The sequence below is a fragment of the Humulus lupulus genome, chromosome 5 (assembly GCF_963169125.1).
Source record: "Humulus lupulus chromosome 5, drHumLupu1.1, whole genome shotgun sequence".
Classification (NCBI taxonomy): Eukaryota; Viridiplantae; Streptophyta; class Magnoliopsida; order Rosales; family Cannabaceae; genus Humulus; species Humulus lupulus.
In genome coordinates this window covers 140,704,429-140,723,004 of record NC_084797.1, presented here as the reverse complement: position 1 = coordinate 140,723,004, position 18,576 = coordinate 140,704,429, and the positions used below count along the sequence as shown (strand labels likewise).

The window sequence follows — 18,576 nt, the reverse complement described above, 5'->3', positions numbered from 1 at the left end:
GGCAAATGAGTACACAACTTAAGCCCCTATTTACTGGGGATCATGTTGCTTTCCTAAGTCACCAGGTCACCTCCCTAAGGAGCATTCCTAGGTATGAAGGTCTCTCCAAAAGCATATATGATTTTTGGACATATCCATATAACTAAGAAATATATTTAGTTGGAACCAAAAAAAAAAAAAAATCAAATGGCCAACAAAATAATGAATCACGGGATTTACTTATTATGTATATATATATAAAAAAAATTAAAAGAATGAATGTCACCATTTCTTCATCGTGTAATGCTTTATAAAAGAAAGTTCGACATTCCAAATATGGCATCACCATACCAAAACTTGAACACAATATAGCATCGAATTCTCCTCAAGCGGAGGAAGCCAGTTCTCTATCACCTAGAATACTTGTTAACACCTAAACTCATTTTTGCCCATATGTGTCAAGTATAGAAGGGGCTCTAATGAAGACATTTCAAATTGAGGGGAAAAAATAATATGAACAAAATTAAGTATGTAAACTTATTAACAGTATGAACACTTAACACTATTTTATGCAAAAAAATCTCAGAAAGAACTGATGATGTTCATTGCTCTATATTGACATATAGCAATGAAACAGGATGCATCACATGCATGCCCATTTAAACAAATGATTTTGTATGGAATCTGTAAGGTGAAGTGTTCTTGGTTAGTCAGGATGGATCTGGCTCCAGCTTTGGGACTATTGCTGATTTAAGCTCTATATGCGAAACACGTACGGCACCAATTAGCCGTTCAGGCAATTCATCTGTACTATTTGCCTGTGAAGTAAAGAAACCATTAACCAGGTCAGATCTGTGACACAATTATGCAAATAAAGCAGCAAAGCTGCTAATAAATACCTCCACCATCATGGCAAAATGGAATGAGAGTAATCTTAAACTTCTACTGATAAAATTCAATAGCCATTTTGGCTAATTTGCAAAACATTTTGATAGCATATATGCAATAAAACTTAAAAAATACATCATAACAATAATAATAAAAATAAAAAACTACTGTAATGTAATTCTTTCATTTTCCATGTTTGCTAAAAATAGCTCGTCTTAGTCCTTTTCCTAGTCTCGTCTTATCTTTTAAAATATTTTGTCGTTATTATCATTTAAAAGAGGTGGGTTAACTTTGTATCAAACTCCGGAAATAAATAAATCATAGCGAATAAAACCCCCAAATAATCACCTTTTACTCTCCTCAGTAAAAATTTTGGTGCACATTTAAATATATTAGACTTTGTACTTAGCTAATAGCTCTACATTAAATCTGTGCTAACACAATGTAAGTCTAGCGGGCATTAAATAAGCTATTATAAACTTGTATGAAACAAACATACCTGTACAAGGAAAGCCATGTCAACCACCAATGTCGTAATCACTCCAACTACCAGCCCTAGAACCCCATTAGCAACAGTTGAAGAACCTATGTCGACATCAATCTACAAATATAACTGTATCAGTCCATCATGAACAAGTATAATACTTGTCAAAATCTTGTCTAGAATCAGATATGTGAATATAATGATAATAAGGTGTAAGTATATAAATATACAGTGTATAAATTTGAGAAATGCAAGTGGTTTTGACCTCTAAGTACTTGGGACCACGAATATAGTTGCAATCAACTGCTTTTCCTAATAAACATGGGGTACTACCGACACTCTGCCGAACAATCCATGAACCCTGCAGGATTTCATAAAAGAAATCAATATAATGCAAATCACATAATCTATTCTAGCCTCAGTGAGATAGCTCGCCCACTTCCTGGCTGTAGTGATGCCTGACTAGAAAACAAGGATTCTCGGCGTTAATTTCAGCAAGTCACTGGGCCATGGCTTCTCGCTATACACTGGTAGAAAACTCTTTTCTTTTTTTTTTAAGTGCAGCCAGAAAAGGAATACCTAGGTCGCAAGGCAAGGGAGGACTAACCTCCTACTCATAAGTCAGAACATTAAATGCTTGGAATATGGTTAAAAAGTGGTTAAGATAGGGTTATTTGAAACTATTGAAAAAATGAGTTTGGCAACAAATTTCTGCCAGTGCCAGCTGAAGCTTTTGCCATTCGACAGTTGTATTTAACCAGAAAAATGTTACTAAACATGAATAAATTTTAACAAAATCAAATTGTTTCAGAAACAATACCTTGGGAACTGATGGGATGAGCTTCAGTCTACTATTGCGGAAGTCATCGTCACCATCAACAAAACGTTGCAAGAGGGAACCAGGTACTAATTCCTTAGTGACAAAATAAAAGACCATACTGTAATGGGTTGATCCGGGAACCTGTAGGAGTAGCATTATTTCATTTATAAACTCCGACTTTATTGTGGATTCTTAAATAGAAACAGGAAATTATTTTATTTGTATATAACAAAAAATTACAATAGTACAAGATGACAAGAGACACAACTTACTTGCAGATTTACAATAAAGGAAAAAAGCCCTTTCTCCGATGCAACCTATACAGACAGATTCACAAAAGATCATAACAAACAAGAGTAACAATTACATCAAAACGTGTATATAGTAAAGAGAGATTATTTATATTAAGAAATGAGACAAGAAAACAAATGCACCTTAGTAAATGATATTTTGTTCTAGAGAGAGATGAATTTTATAAAAGAAATGGGATACAGGTTAAATGTGCTTTAGTAAATAATATTTGTTCTTCCCTTTGCATTTCTAGCCAACCTAATCATATTGGATTGCATTAGAATTAGAAGTTAAATATTAACACATTAAATAAGTTGTATATCAATTTAATTACATATCAATATCATCATGGAAATGGAAGAACTATGCACGAAGTGAGCAAGAGAGTCTCATTAAATAATCTACATAAAAACGATATACTATACTATCTAGAGAGGAACATAGTAGTGTATGAAAATAAAACAGAAATGATCCCTGAAGCCAAAATGAAGCTGCTTAGTATACGTACTTGTGCTGCACATCCTTGACGCCTTGCTACATGGTCCATTCTTTTAGTATCTTTAAACCAATCAACGGCAACCAGATCCATTATATGTTTACCAGCAGGAATCTTCAAGTATATGTTGCCAATGGAGTAATTAATCAAGAGGAAGATTAAAAGGTCCTACTAATGAAAAATAATCAAATAATCTATACAGAACGAAATAAGAAGGGAGAGAAGTGAACCTTGGATTTGTCATAACAAAAATGCTTGCTGCGGACTCTGAAGTTGTTCCCCTCAGAAATTTTCCAGCAATCACGGGCATTATCACGGTCATTATGCCGTAAATTACCCGAAAAACATGATAAATCAATTGGTACTGTTGGTTCTTCTTCTATAGGTTCATATCATGAAAATTATTGTGATTAAATTACTGGAGCCTACTCAATTTCTAGTACAAACGTAATATAACAAAACATGTACTGCAGAGTTCTACCTATTTTCTTCATATCACTTTCTTGTCCATTTCGATACGCCTGGAAAACAAACCACACAAATATTAACTCATTAATACTAAGTAAATAATTAGCATTTTTCAGAACCAAAAGCATGGATTAAAACCTCTTGCTCAGCCTCAGCAATTTGAAATTCCTCATCCTCATCAGAGTATTCATCAATCATCACTGAATTTCGGTTTGCAGAACTGTCAAAATGGACAGAAGACTCATGCAGCTTCTGATTCTTATGGGACGAAACAGATGCTGAAGCCATATTGACCATAACAGGGATTCTGGGAGGAGCATTCCTTTCATCGGATTGGGCAAACCACTCACGTAATCCTGTCATAAAATGTAAATTTTGGTAAAAAGAATTGCTGCCATTCTAAGAAAGCAATCATCCATTAAAACAAACAAGATCAAATAGTAAATTTAGAATTCTTCTAAAAGGAGAATCCATTTATTTCCCCCCATCCGTTCTGTTTTTTTTTAATTATTATTCTTTTTTTTTTATTTTTGGTTGACCAAAATATGTAAAAGAATCTAAGATACCAGAAATATATATATATAGCACACACAATCAAGCAAAGTTCCAAAATAATCTTCTAGAATAAATAAATTTGACATTCACCCCTATGTTCTAAATAAATTCCCTTCTGAAAGTGTTTGAAAACTACTGGTGACAGGATTAAAAAAGACATAAAAGAGTAGATATAATCACATTAAAAATGATAAACACGCTGATACAGCCAAAAGAAGGGAATAGTTATCAACTAAAGCATCAAAACCTTATATAAGAATTGAAAAAAAAAAAAAGAATTAGGAAGTCACCAGCTACACTATTTAACATCTGAAGAAGACAATGCTGCTGAAATGATGATACATAACCCACACCCCATCCTTTCAGATCAATCTGCATAAGATGTTGAACCTGTGTTCTGGGTCTCCCATTTCGTGGTTTTAAAGGGGAAATGTTAAACCCTCCACCTGAGAAAATAAGAATAATTGATTGAGCAAGACATTATTACAAAGAGGAGGATAGACATCCTCCCATAGGAAACCATAGTAAAATCACCAAAAGAACTAGGCAAAAACTCAATCTAGAAAATGTCATATTTCCATTCATGAGAAATTATGGAAAAGGGGGAATCCTCACATTCCTTTGCCACAGAAACTAACAATATCCCATAAAGAACCACATCCAATTCTATTACTTAGAAGATCCAACTATTTCTTTTCAACCAAATAACCCACACAGTAGCTACCACCAAGCAATTCCATAACCATTGTCATTTTTTCTTTGCTAAAATCAAACCATTTTTCCAATAATTAAAGTTTCACATTTACCAGGAAATACTCTGAGCTATACCAAAGAGTTCTTGCCTTCATACAGTGCAGAAATGGATTATCTATTGTTTCACTCTAATTACACATCACACCACGAAGGAAGTACAGTAAGGTGGACCATAGGCAAATGATTTAATTATCATAGGAGCAGATGATTTCCAATGAAATTAAGAGGCTTGAAATTAGGGGAATTTTCTATATTGGTCAAGAGTGATTTACAAGAAAACCCACAAGTCACATCAAAATCCTTTTATCAAGGAGAGAAGCATTAAGAAAAATGTTTTAAAAAAAAAGAAACGAAAAAAGCAAAGCGATAAATAAACTCCTCAGTTTCTATATCATTTAAGTTTCGTCTAAAATTCAAATTGCAAGAAAAATGATTCCTCAAAGACTACCCTTCCATAGTGAAGTAACAAAATATGTAAATAGTTCTCATCACTTAAAACTTGAACCTGTTTAAATGTGCTTACTCTCAATATGTGCCCGAACAAATCCTGGCTGGGGTCCACAATTTTCATGCTCCCTAGAGCGAAACAACACAACTGCATGACAACAAAAACAAATCTTGATAAATTATGCAACAGGAAGGAACAAAGAAAGGTTCGACACACGATGACAATAAATTGCCTACCATAACTCCCATCATCATTTCGACGCCAATAACGGACATAGCAAAGGTCACGAGGCCACACAGCCCTGCAATAGAAATCTTTATTTTATAACAAACCAAACTTCTACAAAACATTTCAGAACTCAAATTGTCAAAAGGTTGTCGTTTATGATTTCACATAAATTACAAGTATAATCACAGAACTTCAACCAAATATACATATCCAAAGGTTTAAAATGAACTCAATGGATTCAAAAAGAAAAATATTCTAACAATTCAGTAATCAAAATACAAAAATAAACTGCAAAGTAAGGTTTAAAATCACATATAGTTACATTGGAAACCAATCCAGCTGAAGTCTATGATAGAGTATTGCCGTGTGACCATCTACCTCCTCCACTAAGCTACCATACTGGAAGCTACAGTCCCACCTGCACCAATAAAAGAATATATTGGAAAACAAAACACAACAAGATATACCCACAAGGTAACTATTGAGTAGATGCTTATTAGGAATTGCAGCTATGAATAAACAAGAACAACTAGATACTAGAAATTCAATACATATGCAAGTCCAAAGGTTTAAGTTTATAAAGATGACCTTAAGAGCCTGGCACATTGATTCATAATGGATATTAAAACAAGTTATGCCATTAACATAAACCATCTAATTATGCACATTTTCACAAAACAAACAGGAAACATGTAGATCTAACTTTCTGAACAATTTAGTTCAATTTAAAACATATTTAATCAAATGAAACAGTAGGTACAATTTTCATATTTCAAAAAATGTAATGCAACAGAAATCTAGAGCTGGAAGAAGAATAAGGTATGCATAGAAATAATGAGAGAAATAACCTGCTATATGTTTTTTTTTTTTTTTTGTACAAGACAAAACCAAATGATATTAATGAATAGAGATTACAAGGGTTAAAATTTTGAAAAGTTCTAACTGAAACAGGAAAACACCTACTCAAACCGAGTTCCATCCATGCTCATTACAAGCTCAAATATTTGTTCGCAGGAAGCCTCTACCACACCAACAGCCTTCATTGCTCTGCTACAACTCCTTGGCTGCATACACAAATCTGTTAAGGATGGTTGTAGTCTAAAGAAGTCCAATTCATTCAAAATCTATTATGCAGAAAAAGAAAGGAAATTAACACATACAAGGTATTCAACTTCAAGCAGCTCCTCAAAAATTCGAAGCCCTGGCAATATTGAGACACATAAGACAGTCACACCATCAAGTGTCTAGTACATCAAGATTGCATTACTTGAACTAGATAGTCGCAAAACCTACTATAATAAAAAGAAACTGGATGAGGGAAAAGGTATTTACCATTTTGGCATTGAAGAAGACGCCAAAGCTTCCTAGAAAATGCCTGATTGTTAATATTCTGATTTGACAAATCCGAATCTATCTCCCTTGTCCAATCAAAAATGGACGCTGGAGGGCCTGCCATTTACAACAAAAATAAGAATGAAATTGGATAAAACAAGTAGTGTCAAAATAAGAAAGGAGGAAATTTAGACCATTTCCAATTGTCGTTCTCCGTAATAAATTTGGATGAGCCTCATCTTCGTCCTCTTGTGCACTGAACCTAAAGAAAGTTGAAAGATTATTTAACTCATCATGGTGGCAAATATGACAGGCATTTGTACTTTTAAAACCATACAATGAAGCATAAAAGTAACAAATAAATGAAGGATAAACAGCCCGCTAATGAAAACAGGAACTCGCAAAACAACTTTCAAGGCAACATGCTAGGAGTCACTGAGAGGATTCCTAATTAAGATATATGTAAGCCAATATGAAGAAGTGGTACAGAATCCAAAGTCAATATGCTGCGACCAGAAAGTATATCATAGGTTAGGAGGGAGAAACAATGAATAGGTCGAGCAAATAAAATTACTAGAAAGCCCAAAGGTTATTCAAGAGCCTCGAAACCGTGAAAAATAAGAAGTTTTTATTTTAATTTCACATTTACAAAACTTTGCTCAGTTGGTCTTTTAACATATAGAATAGCTATTTATCTCTCTTCAATTTTTATTAAGTGCTACCTAATTGACTTTCTCTCTCCTCCCTCTCACAACTTTTCACTCTCCCTTTCTCTCTTACAAAATTTCTTCTTTCACTGTCTTTCCACTTTCTCTCTTCCCTCTACACCCTTTCATCTCTCTTCTTTCCTCTTAGGAATGGCAACGGGTAGGGTATGGGTAGGGTATGCCTATTCCACGACCCTACCCTATAAAAACAGTTTTACCCATACCTTATCCTATTACCCTACAATTTTTTGCGGGTCGGGTACGGGTATTACCCTAATGGATATAGGATACCCACAGCTAACCCTATCCTAATAAAATTTAAAATAAAAAAGTACATGAAAAAAAATTAATATACTATACTTATAAGATTTAAATGAAATATATAAAATGTATCAAGTATTAAGGATAGTAAAAATTAATAATATAGTGTACATTATTGAGATTTATAAACTTAATAAGAATATAAATAATGTATTAGAGATTGTAAAAAGTAATATGATATATTATATATACTTGCAAAATTAATTAAAATATAATATATTAAAGATCCTAAACAATAATAAGTTACATTATATTTAGATTTAGAATATGTACCTTGTGTAGATTAATTGATTTTATAAGTTTAGATTGAACATTTAACTTTTAATATATAAATTATAATTCAAAATGTATATTAATTATTTATAATATATATTGTATGATATATATTTAAATATAAAAGATATACAAATATTTGTATATATATATTTTAATTTATTTTATACAATTTTATTTTTGATATATTAAAAATTATATTCATATAAATTTATATATATTAAAAAATAAGTATAATAAATATACATATATCGGGTAGGGTAGGATCGGATAATAGGGTTGGGTACACCAATACTCGTAACCTAAACCCGCATTGCATCGGGTACATGTTTGTATACCTTCACCCAAAACCCTAATTTATCGGGTAATACCCTACCCTGATGGGTAGGGTACCCATGGATAAATAGATTTTCGAGTAAAATTATCATCCCTATTTCGTCTTGTACTCTTTTCATTTCCTTAAACTTAATCATACATGAGTACGGCAATTAAGTTTTTTTACCGTTCAAAGAAAATTTGAAGCATTCATTCCATAGCTAATCTAAAATTTCAACTAAAATCATTTTTTTCTTTATTTTCATTCTATGCTCATACCTATTACTATAACTATTGTCATTCCCCAATTGGAACCAAAGCTTAAGCTTGTGGAATAAAAAAGCAGCATGATAAAACTTTTGATAACATTTCCTTTGAATTTATTTGAAGTGCAATGGGGGTTTTACAAAATGTAAAATCATTGTTTTTTTCTCCTTAAATTATTTTCCTGTCTTTTATTTCTTTTCTTTTCCCAAAGGAAGATATCTTACCATTATTATATTTTGTGCTGCTCTATATATAGCAGTTAACTATCTTTCTGTTTTTTTTATCATACAGGGAAAAGAAGTAAGAACTTGAGGCGTATGCCTCAATTGGGAGGAAAGAATCACGACTAACAAGGCAAACACAAATAGTAGCAGCAAAGGCAACCTTACAGGAAGCTGCCATGGAAAAATTAGAAATAAGCATTGTAATCTAGAAGCCTTAGAAATATGAATTCTTATCACTTAATCTTTCCAGATCAAAATTCATACTTGAGAAATTACCCCGTACAACCATACTGATGTCAAAATGATAAATTGGCCAATAATCATATACAACTACACTCAAAAGATCAACTTTTTTCCATCTTATTTTCTTTCCGTTTCATTATCTCATTCTATTTGTTTACTTTTATCGTGGGGAATAATATGTTTTGTTGTGCACCTAATTTATATATTTCTCATAACAAGATGAGAAACAACTTTTCTACAATTTCTCTAAGAGAAAATAGGCAGAGAAAGCCACCCAAGACGAGGAAGTCAATGGGTATACATAAAGTAAGCAAAAAACCTACACAATGGTAGGTATTCCAAACCAAAATAAAATCTCCTCTTTCCCACTCTTCACTTTCACTCCCCACCAGCCCCCCCTCTCCTTTCTCTCTCTCTCATCTCACTTCACATTCTCTTTCCTATTTTTCTCTTCCTCATTCCTAGTTTCTCTCACCAACACCCACCCAACAGCTTAGCTAGCCCCACATGATCTCTCCCTCCCTCCCTCTCTCTCTCACACACTCTTCACTACTAGACATATATGGTGCATTCATGGATGTATCATATTTAATTTTATTTATATTATTTAATCGGCACCAAATTTGTCTTTGAAAATTAAAAATGATTTACCAAAAGCAAGTTTATTGCCGTTAAAAATTAAAGCATGAACAAAATTTTAATTGGGTTTCAATCTTTATAATAAAAAAAATTGAAAGTGCATCCAAGTGGGGCCAATACCACCAGAGTAGATCCCATTACCAAACATAATCCACAAATTATAGCTGGTTCAACTCGGAATTTTTTTTATACATATTAACTAATATTGTGTGGTTTAAAAGAAATCTTGCAACATGGCATTATAACTTGATATATCTTACCCACAAAAGGAAAAGAAAAGTTCCGACATACCAACATAACCAGACACAAAGAAATTGAAACAACGTTGATACTTACTGACTTTCATGATCAGACGATGAAGCAGTCCTCCCATTGTCCATTCCAGATTTGTATTCAAAAGAAGTATACCTGTTACCATTTGCAACTTCTGAACCCTGATGCTGCATAAATTAGTACACAATCAGACCAAACTGGATTACAGAATTGAAACCAGCTGGAAATATGTAAATACAAGAACATACTTATATAGACCAAGAAGAGAATAAGGAAACAAACAAACGCTTATAACAGGAATTAGTTACTAACTAATATCTTTATTCTGGACCGACACAAAGAAGGCAAATTTTGGCCTTGAGCAAATGAGGATAAAGGCTTTAAGGCTCAAATGGGAAAGGTCTCAAGTAAAACATACCTGATCAATTACGAGTTCAATTTTTTCCTTCCAGATCAGTGCCTCTTGGATGTTAAATGCAGCCATCTGGAACAAGGCCAGGAATAAGGGGGAAAAAATTATATTCTTCAGAGGTGATTTTCTAATGTCAACTTTAACACTTGGGAGTTGGAAGTTCAGAAAACTATCACCATGCAAAAGACGAACAAATAATGACCAATTGCATAAAACAAGATGAAAGGGTATTTTATGAAATAACCTTCTATTGATGCAAATAACTGAGGAAATAAGACACACCGAGTTCTTCTGATTAAACACAGGAAGAATCAGAGTAACAGTAGGGGACATTTCTGTTATTGTGGTCATTTGTAATTGACCATGTCAACATTGTTAAAAATATACTTGGAGTTTGAAATGAATTTTGCAATTTTTTTCTCTGGTCATGGTTTTCTTTACAAGCCCTTTTTATTTTTGGGGGAATATTTTCTCTCTTATCCTTCTGTTTGTAATTTCTGCAGATATTTCAACAGTACATCAGTTTCTTATGAAATAAATGTTAATCTAAAATTTTGACCCAAATCAGCTCTCAATTACATCACAAGTCTATACTAGCATACACTTTAGAATTTTAAAAAAAAAAAATGAAAACTTAGTAAAAAAAGTGCACCCATTAAAGCCAGGTGGATCATTCAATACAGGTCCATTCAGCATAAACCAAAAGATCAACATACACATGTGCACGCTTCCATGACAAGATTGTTTAATGATAGTGCAGTTAAATATGTAGCGGTTGATTAAATATTCCTAATTATACAGAACAATGTATGAAAAATCAAAATTTTGACCCAGAATAAATCACACACCGTAATCCGATGGTATTTTTCCTTCTTGTTGTATACAGACAGAACATAAACCATCTGCAGCAAAAAAAAATCAATATTAAACAATATAAAGTAAAATCACTTAATATCTAAAAGTAACACTACCATACAAAACTTAAACCAAGAGAATATCAAACTTTGAAAATATTGTAAGATGTAAGCTTGGACTTTTTGAGAATATTGATTAGGCTCATGAATACCACAGAAGTACCCATTACAGTTAATATCAACTATGTGTAAGCTGGACACAAATACGCCACACCCAATCTATGCCCTTAATAAGTAGCCCAGGAAAAGGTTCGCAATGTACAAATAGGTTTAAAGGTACATGTAGAAAAATAGCTTAATGTTTGACGTACATATAAATATAGATAGATAAAACATACCAATAAAAACAACAACTATTGTTTCAAGAAGATTCTCTCTCTTTTTTTTAATCCAAACAAGAGAATAAAATTCTTTGGAATTCATTTTTTTTATCTTCCTAAAATCTGAATTCCAAAGAGAGGGTAAGTATACAATGCATCAATAGAGAATCAAAAGAGTCCCCATTTACTAACAAGATATAAGATATAGTTAGCCCTTAGCTAGTCCGGTTAGCGTTCCACCACTTTCAAACAAACTCACCAAACCACTTGAGCAACCTTGTTAAACATTGATCTATTTCTGCTGAGAGCCTTGGGATATTCTAATTCAATGGCTCAAAGATTGAATATATTCAACAAGCTAATCTCAAGACGAACAGTTAACAAGAAACCCAGAACTGGCAAGCTCCAAAATACCATATGCGATAACACCTTAAAACACTAGAATTTCAAAAAGAATAAGTCAAATCAACAATCCAACAATCAAATGTTACTTTCTTGTTTGAGAAATAAACCATCACAACTATTCGTAATCCAAATTCCCCAAATTAAATATAATAAAAGTCAAAGATGAAAAGAAAACATAAATTCATGTTCAAAACCAAAATTAACAATACATATCAATAAAAGAACAGAAACTCACATGTCCATGGTGGGTCTTCAGACCTCGATCCTCTACTCTACAGTTGCCATCAATTAACATTGTCTTTATTGGAACCTAATAAAAAAAACAAAACTTTTTAGTGTGAATCAAAGCTCGTTTGATTCTTCTTATCGAAAAAAACTTTTGTGTCTCTCCCTTTACAAAAGTGTGTTCATAAGAATAATTGCTTTGAAATAAAATTCCAAACTTTTCCAAAGAATAAAGAAAAACCTGATTATCCTGAGGCTTCCTCTTGTAGTAGGCAAGAAGCCGAGACTCGAGAACAAAATAGCGCATGTGAATGAAAGAACGGCCGATCTTCCTTCGTCCATAGCGAACCATCCAACCTTCATAGATCACTTTAGACGACATCGTTTACAACCCGAAATTCCACACTCCACAATCGCGATTGACAAAAACCGAAAGATATTCTCGCTAACTGGGAAGCTCTCGGATCGCAGCCTCAGCTTCCAGCGAGATCAGCACCCCCAGACCTATGTGACCTGATCGCTCATCATCCAAACCGGAGAATCCGAGATTCGGCAAATCGAGACCTAGAATTCGAACTCACAGCATTGCCTTCGAATTCCTGAAGATCTAGCTCTTCAAATTCCGCGGCATTAACAGAGTCAGAAGAAAGAGAAAGCAAATAAAGTAGATGTTAATGGCGGCAGTGATTGAAACGCAGAGATCGGTGTAGAAGACGACTACAACGACAACAAAGGTAGGTGAACGACGTCGTTACGGGTGAGAAAGAGTCAGCCGATCAATAGTGGGAGAAATTCTACTGACGGCTGAAGGTGGGAGATCCCCACGTACGTAAGAAATGCCTGTGTCCTCGAAAGGAGCACGACACGTGTCGGATTTGGATTGGTTGGTGAAGGTTGAGGGTGGCTTGGCGCCGTGACCTTTCCCAAATTATTGAAGGATGGGAATGGTTGTGTTTGTGGCGTCTGAGGCAACGACCGTGCCCGGAGTGAGAGAGGGAGTGACAAAAATAAAAATGATAATAGTTAAAAAAAATTAAATGTTTTAGAGTTTTTTTTAATTAAAAAATAATAATAAAATGTAAAAAAAAATGAGAGAGGACGACCGATCGGGATTTAATTGAGAGAATGACGGAGATGCCCTTGCAATTCTATTATGCATTTCATATGTTCTCGAATTTGCATGGGGTCATTTTCGCTATATATGTTGTGTGAGGTCATGTTGGCCGGCTGTTATAGCGGGATTTTCTTTCGAAAAAAAGAAGAAAGAGAAGGAACAGAACTTGCCACGTATAACTTTAATAGATGATGAAAAGTGAAAACCATTAAAAAAAAAAACTTTACTTGCCGTATATAAATGCTTGATAAAGAAACTTTGCCAATGGGACACAAGTTTTTTTCTTTTTCTACCAAAAAAAACTATGAGAGAAAGAAAGAAATGTAGGAAGCAAAAGGAAGGCTGGTTGGTTACGGTGGTTATACGTTATATTATACATCTCATTCATTTCTTAGGCCATCTCCCAATAAAAAAGAATATTCATCTTCATCTTCTTATTCTTTTTTATCATTAATAAATATAATTAAGTAATAAAATTTTGTTGTGAACATGCAACAAAAAAAGTCATTCTACATATACTCCCAATTTACACACAAATTTTACATATACTATGATATGTCACAAATATTAACCATTTAATATTTTTTGGTGAGTCCCTTACATTTTAAACTATGTGGTTATAAACAATTAACACATCATAGTGTCTAAGATTTATATGTAAATTGGGAGTATGTCTATCATTATTCCATAGCCAAGTCTCTTAAAATACTTATTGGTTGCATCTGCTACACGGTTCACCAACTACGTAAACTTGTCTCCAAACAATGAGGAGGCTTTGTGAAGGTTGTTTCTATGCAACCCGTTGCGGTTAGCATTGAGGCAACCGATAGTTTGAAATCGTACGAGAGTGGTGTCTTCATTGGCAAAGACGGTAAGAGTAGTCAAATTACTAATCAAGTTGTTACAATTGTCGAGTATGGGAGCACAAGCAATGGAGTGAAGTATTGGTTGGCGAAGAATTCATGGGGTAGTTATTGGGGTGTTAATGGTTATGCGATGATCATGAGAGGTGGGAATTCTCCTCAAGGTGTTTGTCTTGTTAATATCCATCCTACCTATCCAATCATATGATAAGTGGTTTAAACTCTCGTGTTCAATGATCAAGTAATATAGTTCTATAATACATTCTGTCTTCTACTTATGAATTTCATACTAAAGTTTCGATAACAATTATTTGTCCAAAAAAAAATGTATGATAGTCAAGAAATAAAACAAAAGTAAAAAAAACAAAAATCCTTATCCCAACCACAGAAGAAGAAAATCGTAGTTTTGGAGATCTTCGACCAGTCCGGAATGTTGACCGGAAGCAACGACGCAATCATAACAGTCCGATCACCGAGATCCATGACCGATTGCTTTGATGAGGTCTTCTTCGACATCAGACGCGAACCCGTAACCGATTTTTAGAACTCGGGCGATTTGGATTGGGTCGAGTTATACATGTCGGACTCGTCGAGTTTGAATGCAGATGAATCAGGAGTCACCACGGTCGTGCGGTAGTCCCCATCGCTGAAAAGAAAACGAAAATCTACAAATCATGGTAGTGCGATCAACTACATCCACAATGGCCTTCTCTGTGACAATCAGAATCCCATGATCCGCAGGGGGAAAGACCGGGTAAAGGTTGTGCAATCCCACATTGCCTGGGGAATGTGATGATTCTAAGACTGTGTAGGTATGGGACTACACAGTTGAAGAAGGCTTAAATGGATTGATGAGTACTGTCTATGCCAACAAGATGTATCTTCTTTTCGGTAGCTCATCACTTGAGAACTCCAAAGTTAAGTGTGCTTGACCTAGAGTAGTCTCATGATGGGTGACCTCTTGGGAAGTTTTCCCAGGAAGCATGCGAGTGAGGACAAAGCACATTAGAAAGACTCGTGTTGGTTTGCAGGACCAGTTGTCATTCCAAGAAGTAGCTATAGTGACGTGGGGCATTACAAATGGTATCTGTAACGCCCTACTTCCTTAGAGTCGTTACTAAGTGAGTTATAAACGTGCAATTAACTCACTAATCAAGGATTTAGGTTAAAAGTGTAACTAAACTGTGAATAAAATCATATAACTTGAAAATGTAACCATTCATTGAAATCATAAAACATTTATACATTTGGGATCCCAAAATACTGTTTAGAAATATTTACAACTCAAAATATGATTAAAGTAGACTAAACGACTAAATTCGGTTTAATACAAAACATCTCCCAAAAATATTCCTAGTCGTGGTAGCCAGGCAGGCCGAACATGTACACGCCGCTTCATGCTCTCCATACTCATGGTTGATCGACCTTTCCCTTACCCTTACTTGCACCATAGAGCACCCGTGAGCCGAAGCTCAGCAAGAAAACTCCACACAAGCAATCAACATATGCATATTTATCATTCAGCATATAATAAAACTGCCAACAGGCTAAACATATAACGGTCATGCCGTCCCAAGTGCTTTACCAGGCCCTGGGTTCGCGGTCTACACCGTGAGGATATCCCAGGTATCCAATAGGGGTCTCACCCTGGCAACTCGCACTTTGCGTGCTAAACGCTGCTCCCGGCCCCTTGTCGTACTCGGCCTTGCCGTTCTCGGCCTTCGCCGTTCCCAGCCCTCGCCGTTCTTGGCCTTCAGCGTTCCCGGCCCTTGTCGTCCCTTCACAAATACGCACACATAGCATAATTTAACAAATACTTAAACATACATAAACATAATCAATGGGGCTACGCCCTGCATCACAAGACTTTATCCTTCCGGTCGAGAATCTGAACTGGCTTCTCCTCATATGATAAGTCCTGGTCTACCTCCAAGTTCTCATAACTCAGTCATGTGTAGAATCGGATACATACTTCCAGAGCATAGATACGTGAAAAACATCATGAACCCCTGATAGAGCCAGAGGCATCGCCAATCTGTAAGCTACCTCTCCAACCCGTTCTAGAATCTCAAAGGGGCCAACAAACCTAGGGCTCAGCTTGCCCCGAACACCAAATTATTTCACTCCTCTCAAAGGTGAAACCCTAAGGAACACATGATCACCGACTTAAAACTCTATGCTCCTGCATTTTAAGTCTGAGTAGCTCTTCTGGCGACTCTGGGAGGCGAGCATTCGAGCTCTAATCTTTTCAATCGTCTCATTGGTCCTCTAAACCATCTCAGGACCCAAGTATCTTCTCTCACCCGTCTCATCCCAATGGATAGGTGATCTACACTTCCTCCCATATAACATCTCGTACGGAGCCACTCCAATAGTCACCTGATAACTGTTATTGTATGAAAACTCAATCAAAGGGAGATACTTACTCCAAGATCCCCCAAAATCCAGCACACAGGCTCATAGCATAACTTCCAGTATCTGAATCGTCCTCTTAGACTGTCCATCTGTCTGAGGATGATAAGCGGTACTAAACCGCAACTGCGTGCCCATAGCCTTCTGCAGACTCTCCCAAAACTTGGAGGTGAAGGTGGGGTCTCTGTCGGATACTATCGACTTCAGAGCCCCATGAAGTCGAACAATTTCCTTCACATACAGCTCAGTATACTGCTCCACAGTATAAGTCATCTTGACAGGTAAAAAGTTGGCGGACTTGGTATACCAATCCACAATCACCCACACTGAATCGTGTTGTCCCACGATTTTTGCCAAACCAACCACGAAGTCCATGGTAATATCTTCCCACTTCCACTCTAGAATCCCTAGAGGTTGCAACAACCCTGCTGGCCTCTAATGTTCAGCATTTACCTGCTAACAAGTTAAACACTTGGCCACATAATCCACCATGTCCCTCTTCATCCCCGACCACCAATACAAGGCTCTCAAATCATGGTACATCTTTATCATACCTGGATGTAGAGAATAGGGAGTGGTATGAGATTCATCCAAGATCTCTCACCGGATATCAGAATCCATCGGAACACAGATCTGACCCTTGTACTTTAGTAATCCCATCTCTGGATAGAAAAGTCCTTAGCCGCTCCGTCTAAGACTGTAACGCCCTGGATAGCCAAGACTGTTACACTGTGTGTTTATAAGGTGCTAGACTTGCTAATCAAGTCTTTTAATTAAAAACGTGTTATTGAAACTATAAAGGAACTAAGGTTAAAATGTTTTGGTCTCAAAAGTCACATTTTCATAAAGAGACGTTTCCTGTTTACACGGGATCCCAAAAATATTAAAATTAAAGTCTGTTTACAAAAGACAAAAGGTTCAAATATAATATCAAGCCATATTAAGGCAAAACAGACAGTTAGGCAATCTCTGTCCTAATCCACTCCTCGACCATGGCGATCGAACAGCTAGCCATGTACATTCAACCCCGCAGCTCTCCATCTCAAGATTGGTCCAGCTTGCCTTTGCCTTTACCTGCACCACGTAGCACCCGTGAGCCAAGGCCCAGCAAGAAAACACAACAACAGAGCATAAGCAATCAATAGACAAATCAATATCTCATGTTGCATCACATATTCTTAATCATAACAATATTCAGAATAGTCAAGTATTCAGCATACTAACACATATCAATTTATAACATACACCAAAACACATATGACAACAAGGGTTAGCACCCTCAGGCCGCACCCTCCGTTATCCCACTGACTCCGGCCCGCTTAAACCGAGCTCAGTGAATATAAAGCTATCCTCGACTACCAGTGGCCAAGCCGCGCCCTGTGCGCAAATATTGTGTACAGCACCCTTAGGCCGCTATCACATGTCCCATGGCATAATACCATCATTGACATAATACAAATATCGAGAGCACTTAGTCCCATCACAAACATATAACCAGGTGTAGTTTTCTTACCTTTTGATTCGCTAGCTTTGATCACTTGACTCCTTGAGCACGATCCCTCTCGAACCCTAGCGCTCACCTAAACACAATCACAGGTCAAAGTCATCACCAAACCTCAAGTCCAAAACCTAGCCTCGGGACCAATCCCGAGCCCCCAGGAAGTCCTAGTTCCACCAAACAAGGTGGTTGAATCAAACCCCAAACCCTTGGTCAAAAACCCTTGCAAATAACCCTAAAATCCCTTTATGAGAACAGGGCAGCTCTACAGCGCTCTTAGGAGGGCGCTACAGCGCTACAAGCAGAAGCAAAATCCCCCAGGAAGCTTGGCCTAGCGCTACAGTGCCCAAAGGCTAGCGCTGTAGCGCTAGTCACAGACAGGCAACCTCCCAATTTTCCCTCCTGCGAT

The 18,576-nt window shown here is 35.9% G+C and overlaps 1 protein-coding gene across 3 annotated transcripts; it reads right to left on the bottom strand.

Annotated features, from left to right (window-relative positions):
• Positions 1-246: 246 nt before the first annotated feature.
• On the bottom strand, positions 247-13,302 carry LOC133777696 (protein ENHANCED DISEASE RESISTANCE 2-like). 3 transcript variants are annotated; one of them, XM_062217391.1, is made up of 22 exons: positions 12,522-13,300; positions 12,291-12,365; positions 11,265-11,318; positions 10,423-10,488; positions 10,068-10,165; positions 6,937-7,004; positions 6,743-6,859; positions 6,571-6,611; positions 6,374-6,474; positions 5,733-5,828; positions 5,419-5,483; positions 5,258-5,329; positions 4,272-4,427; positions 3,565-3,782; positions 3,440-3,479; positions 3,189-3,337; positions 2,971-3,072; positions 2,444-2,488; positions 2,172-2,312; positions 1,617-1,712; positions 1,367-1,468; positions 247-797 (listed from the first exon to the last, which is right to left on the bottom strand). In XM_062217391.1, the coding sequence occupies exons 1-22, from the start codon at positions 12,660-12,662 to the stop codon at positions 690-692; spliced, it is 2,151 nt and encodes a 716-aa protein (XP_062073375.1). In that variant the 5' UTR covers positions 12,663-13,300; the 3' UTR covers positions 247-689. The 3 variants fall into 3 exon arrangements, with proteins under 3 accessions (XP_062073375.1, XP_062073374.1, XP_062073376.1); XM_062217390.1 differs by having other exon boundaries at positions 10,068-10,171; positions 12,522-13,299; XM_062217392.1 differs by lacking the exon at positions 1,617-1,712 and having other exon boundaries at positions 10,068-10,171; positions 12,522-13,302.
• Positions 13,303-18,576: the final 5,274 nt, after the last annotated feature.

Excerpts from the sequence above, each read along its gene's own strand:
- LOC133777696 (XM_062217390.1), bottom strand. The coding sequence starts at position 12,662 with ATGTCGTCTAAAGTGATCTATGAAGGTTGGATGGTTCGCTATGGACGA. Across the intron at positions 10,489-11,264 it reads AAAAATACCATCGGATTACG|ATGGCTGCATTTAACATCCA; the intron begins GTGTGTGATTTA and ends GCCTTGTTCCAG. Across the intron at positions 1,469-1,616 it reads GTGGTCCCAAGTACTTAGAG|ATTGATGTCGACATAGGTTC; the intron begins GTCAAAACCACT and ends TTATATTTGTAG.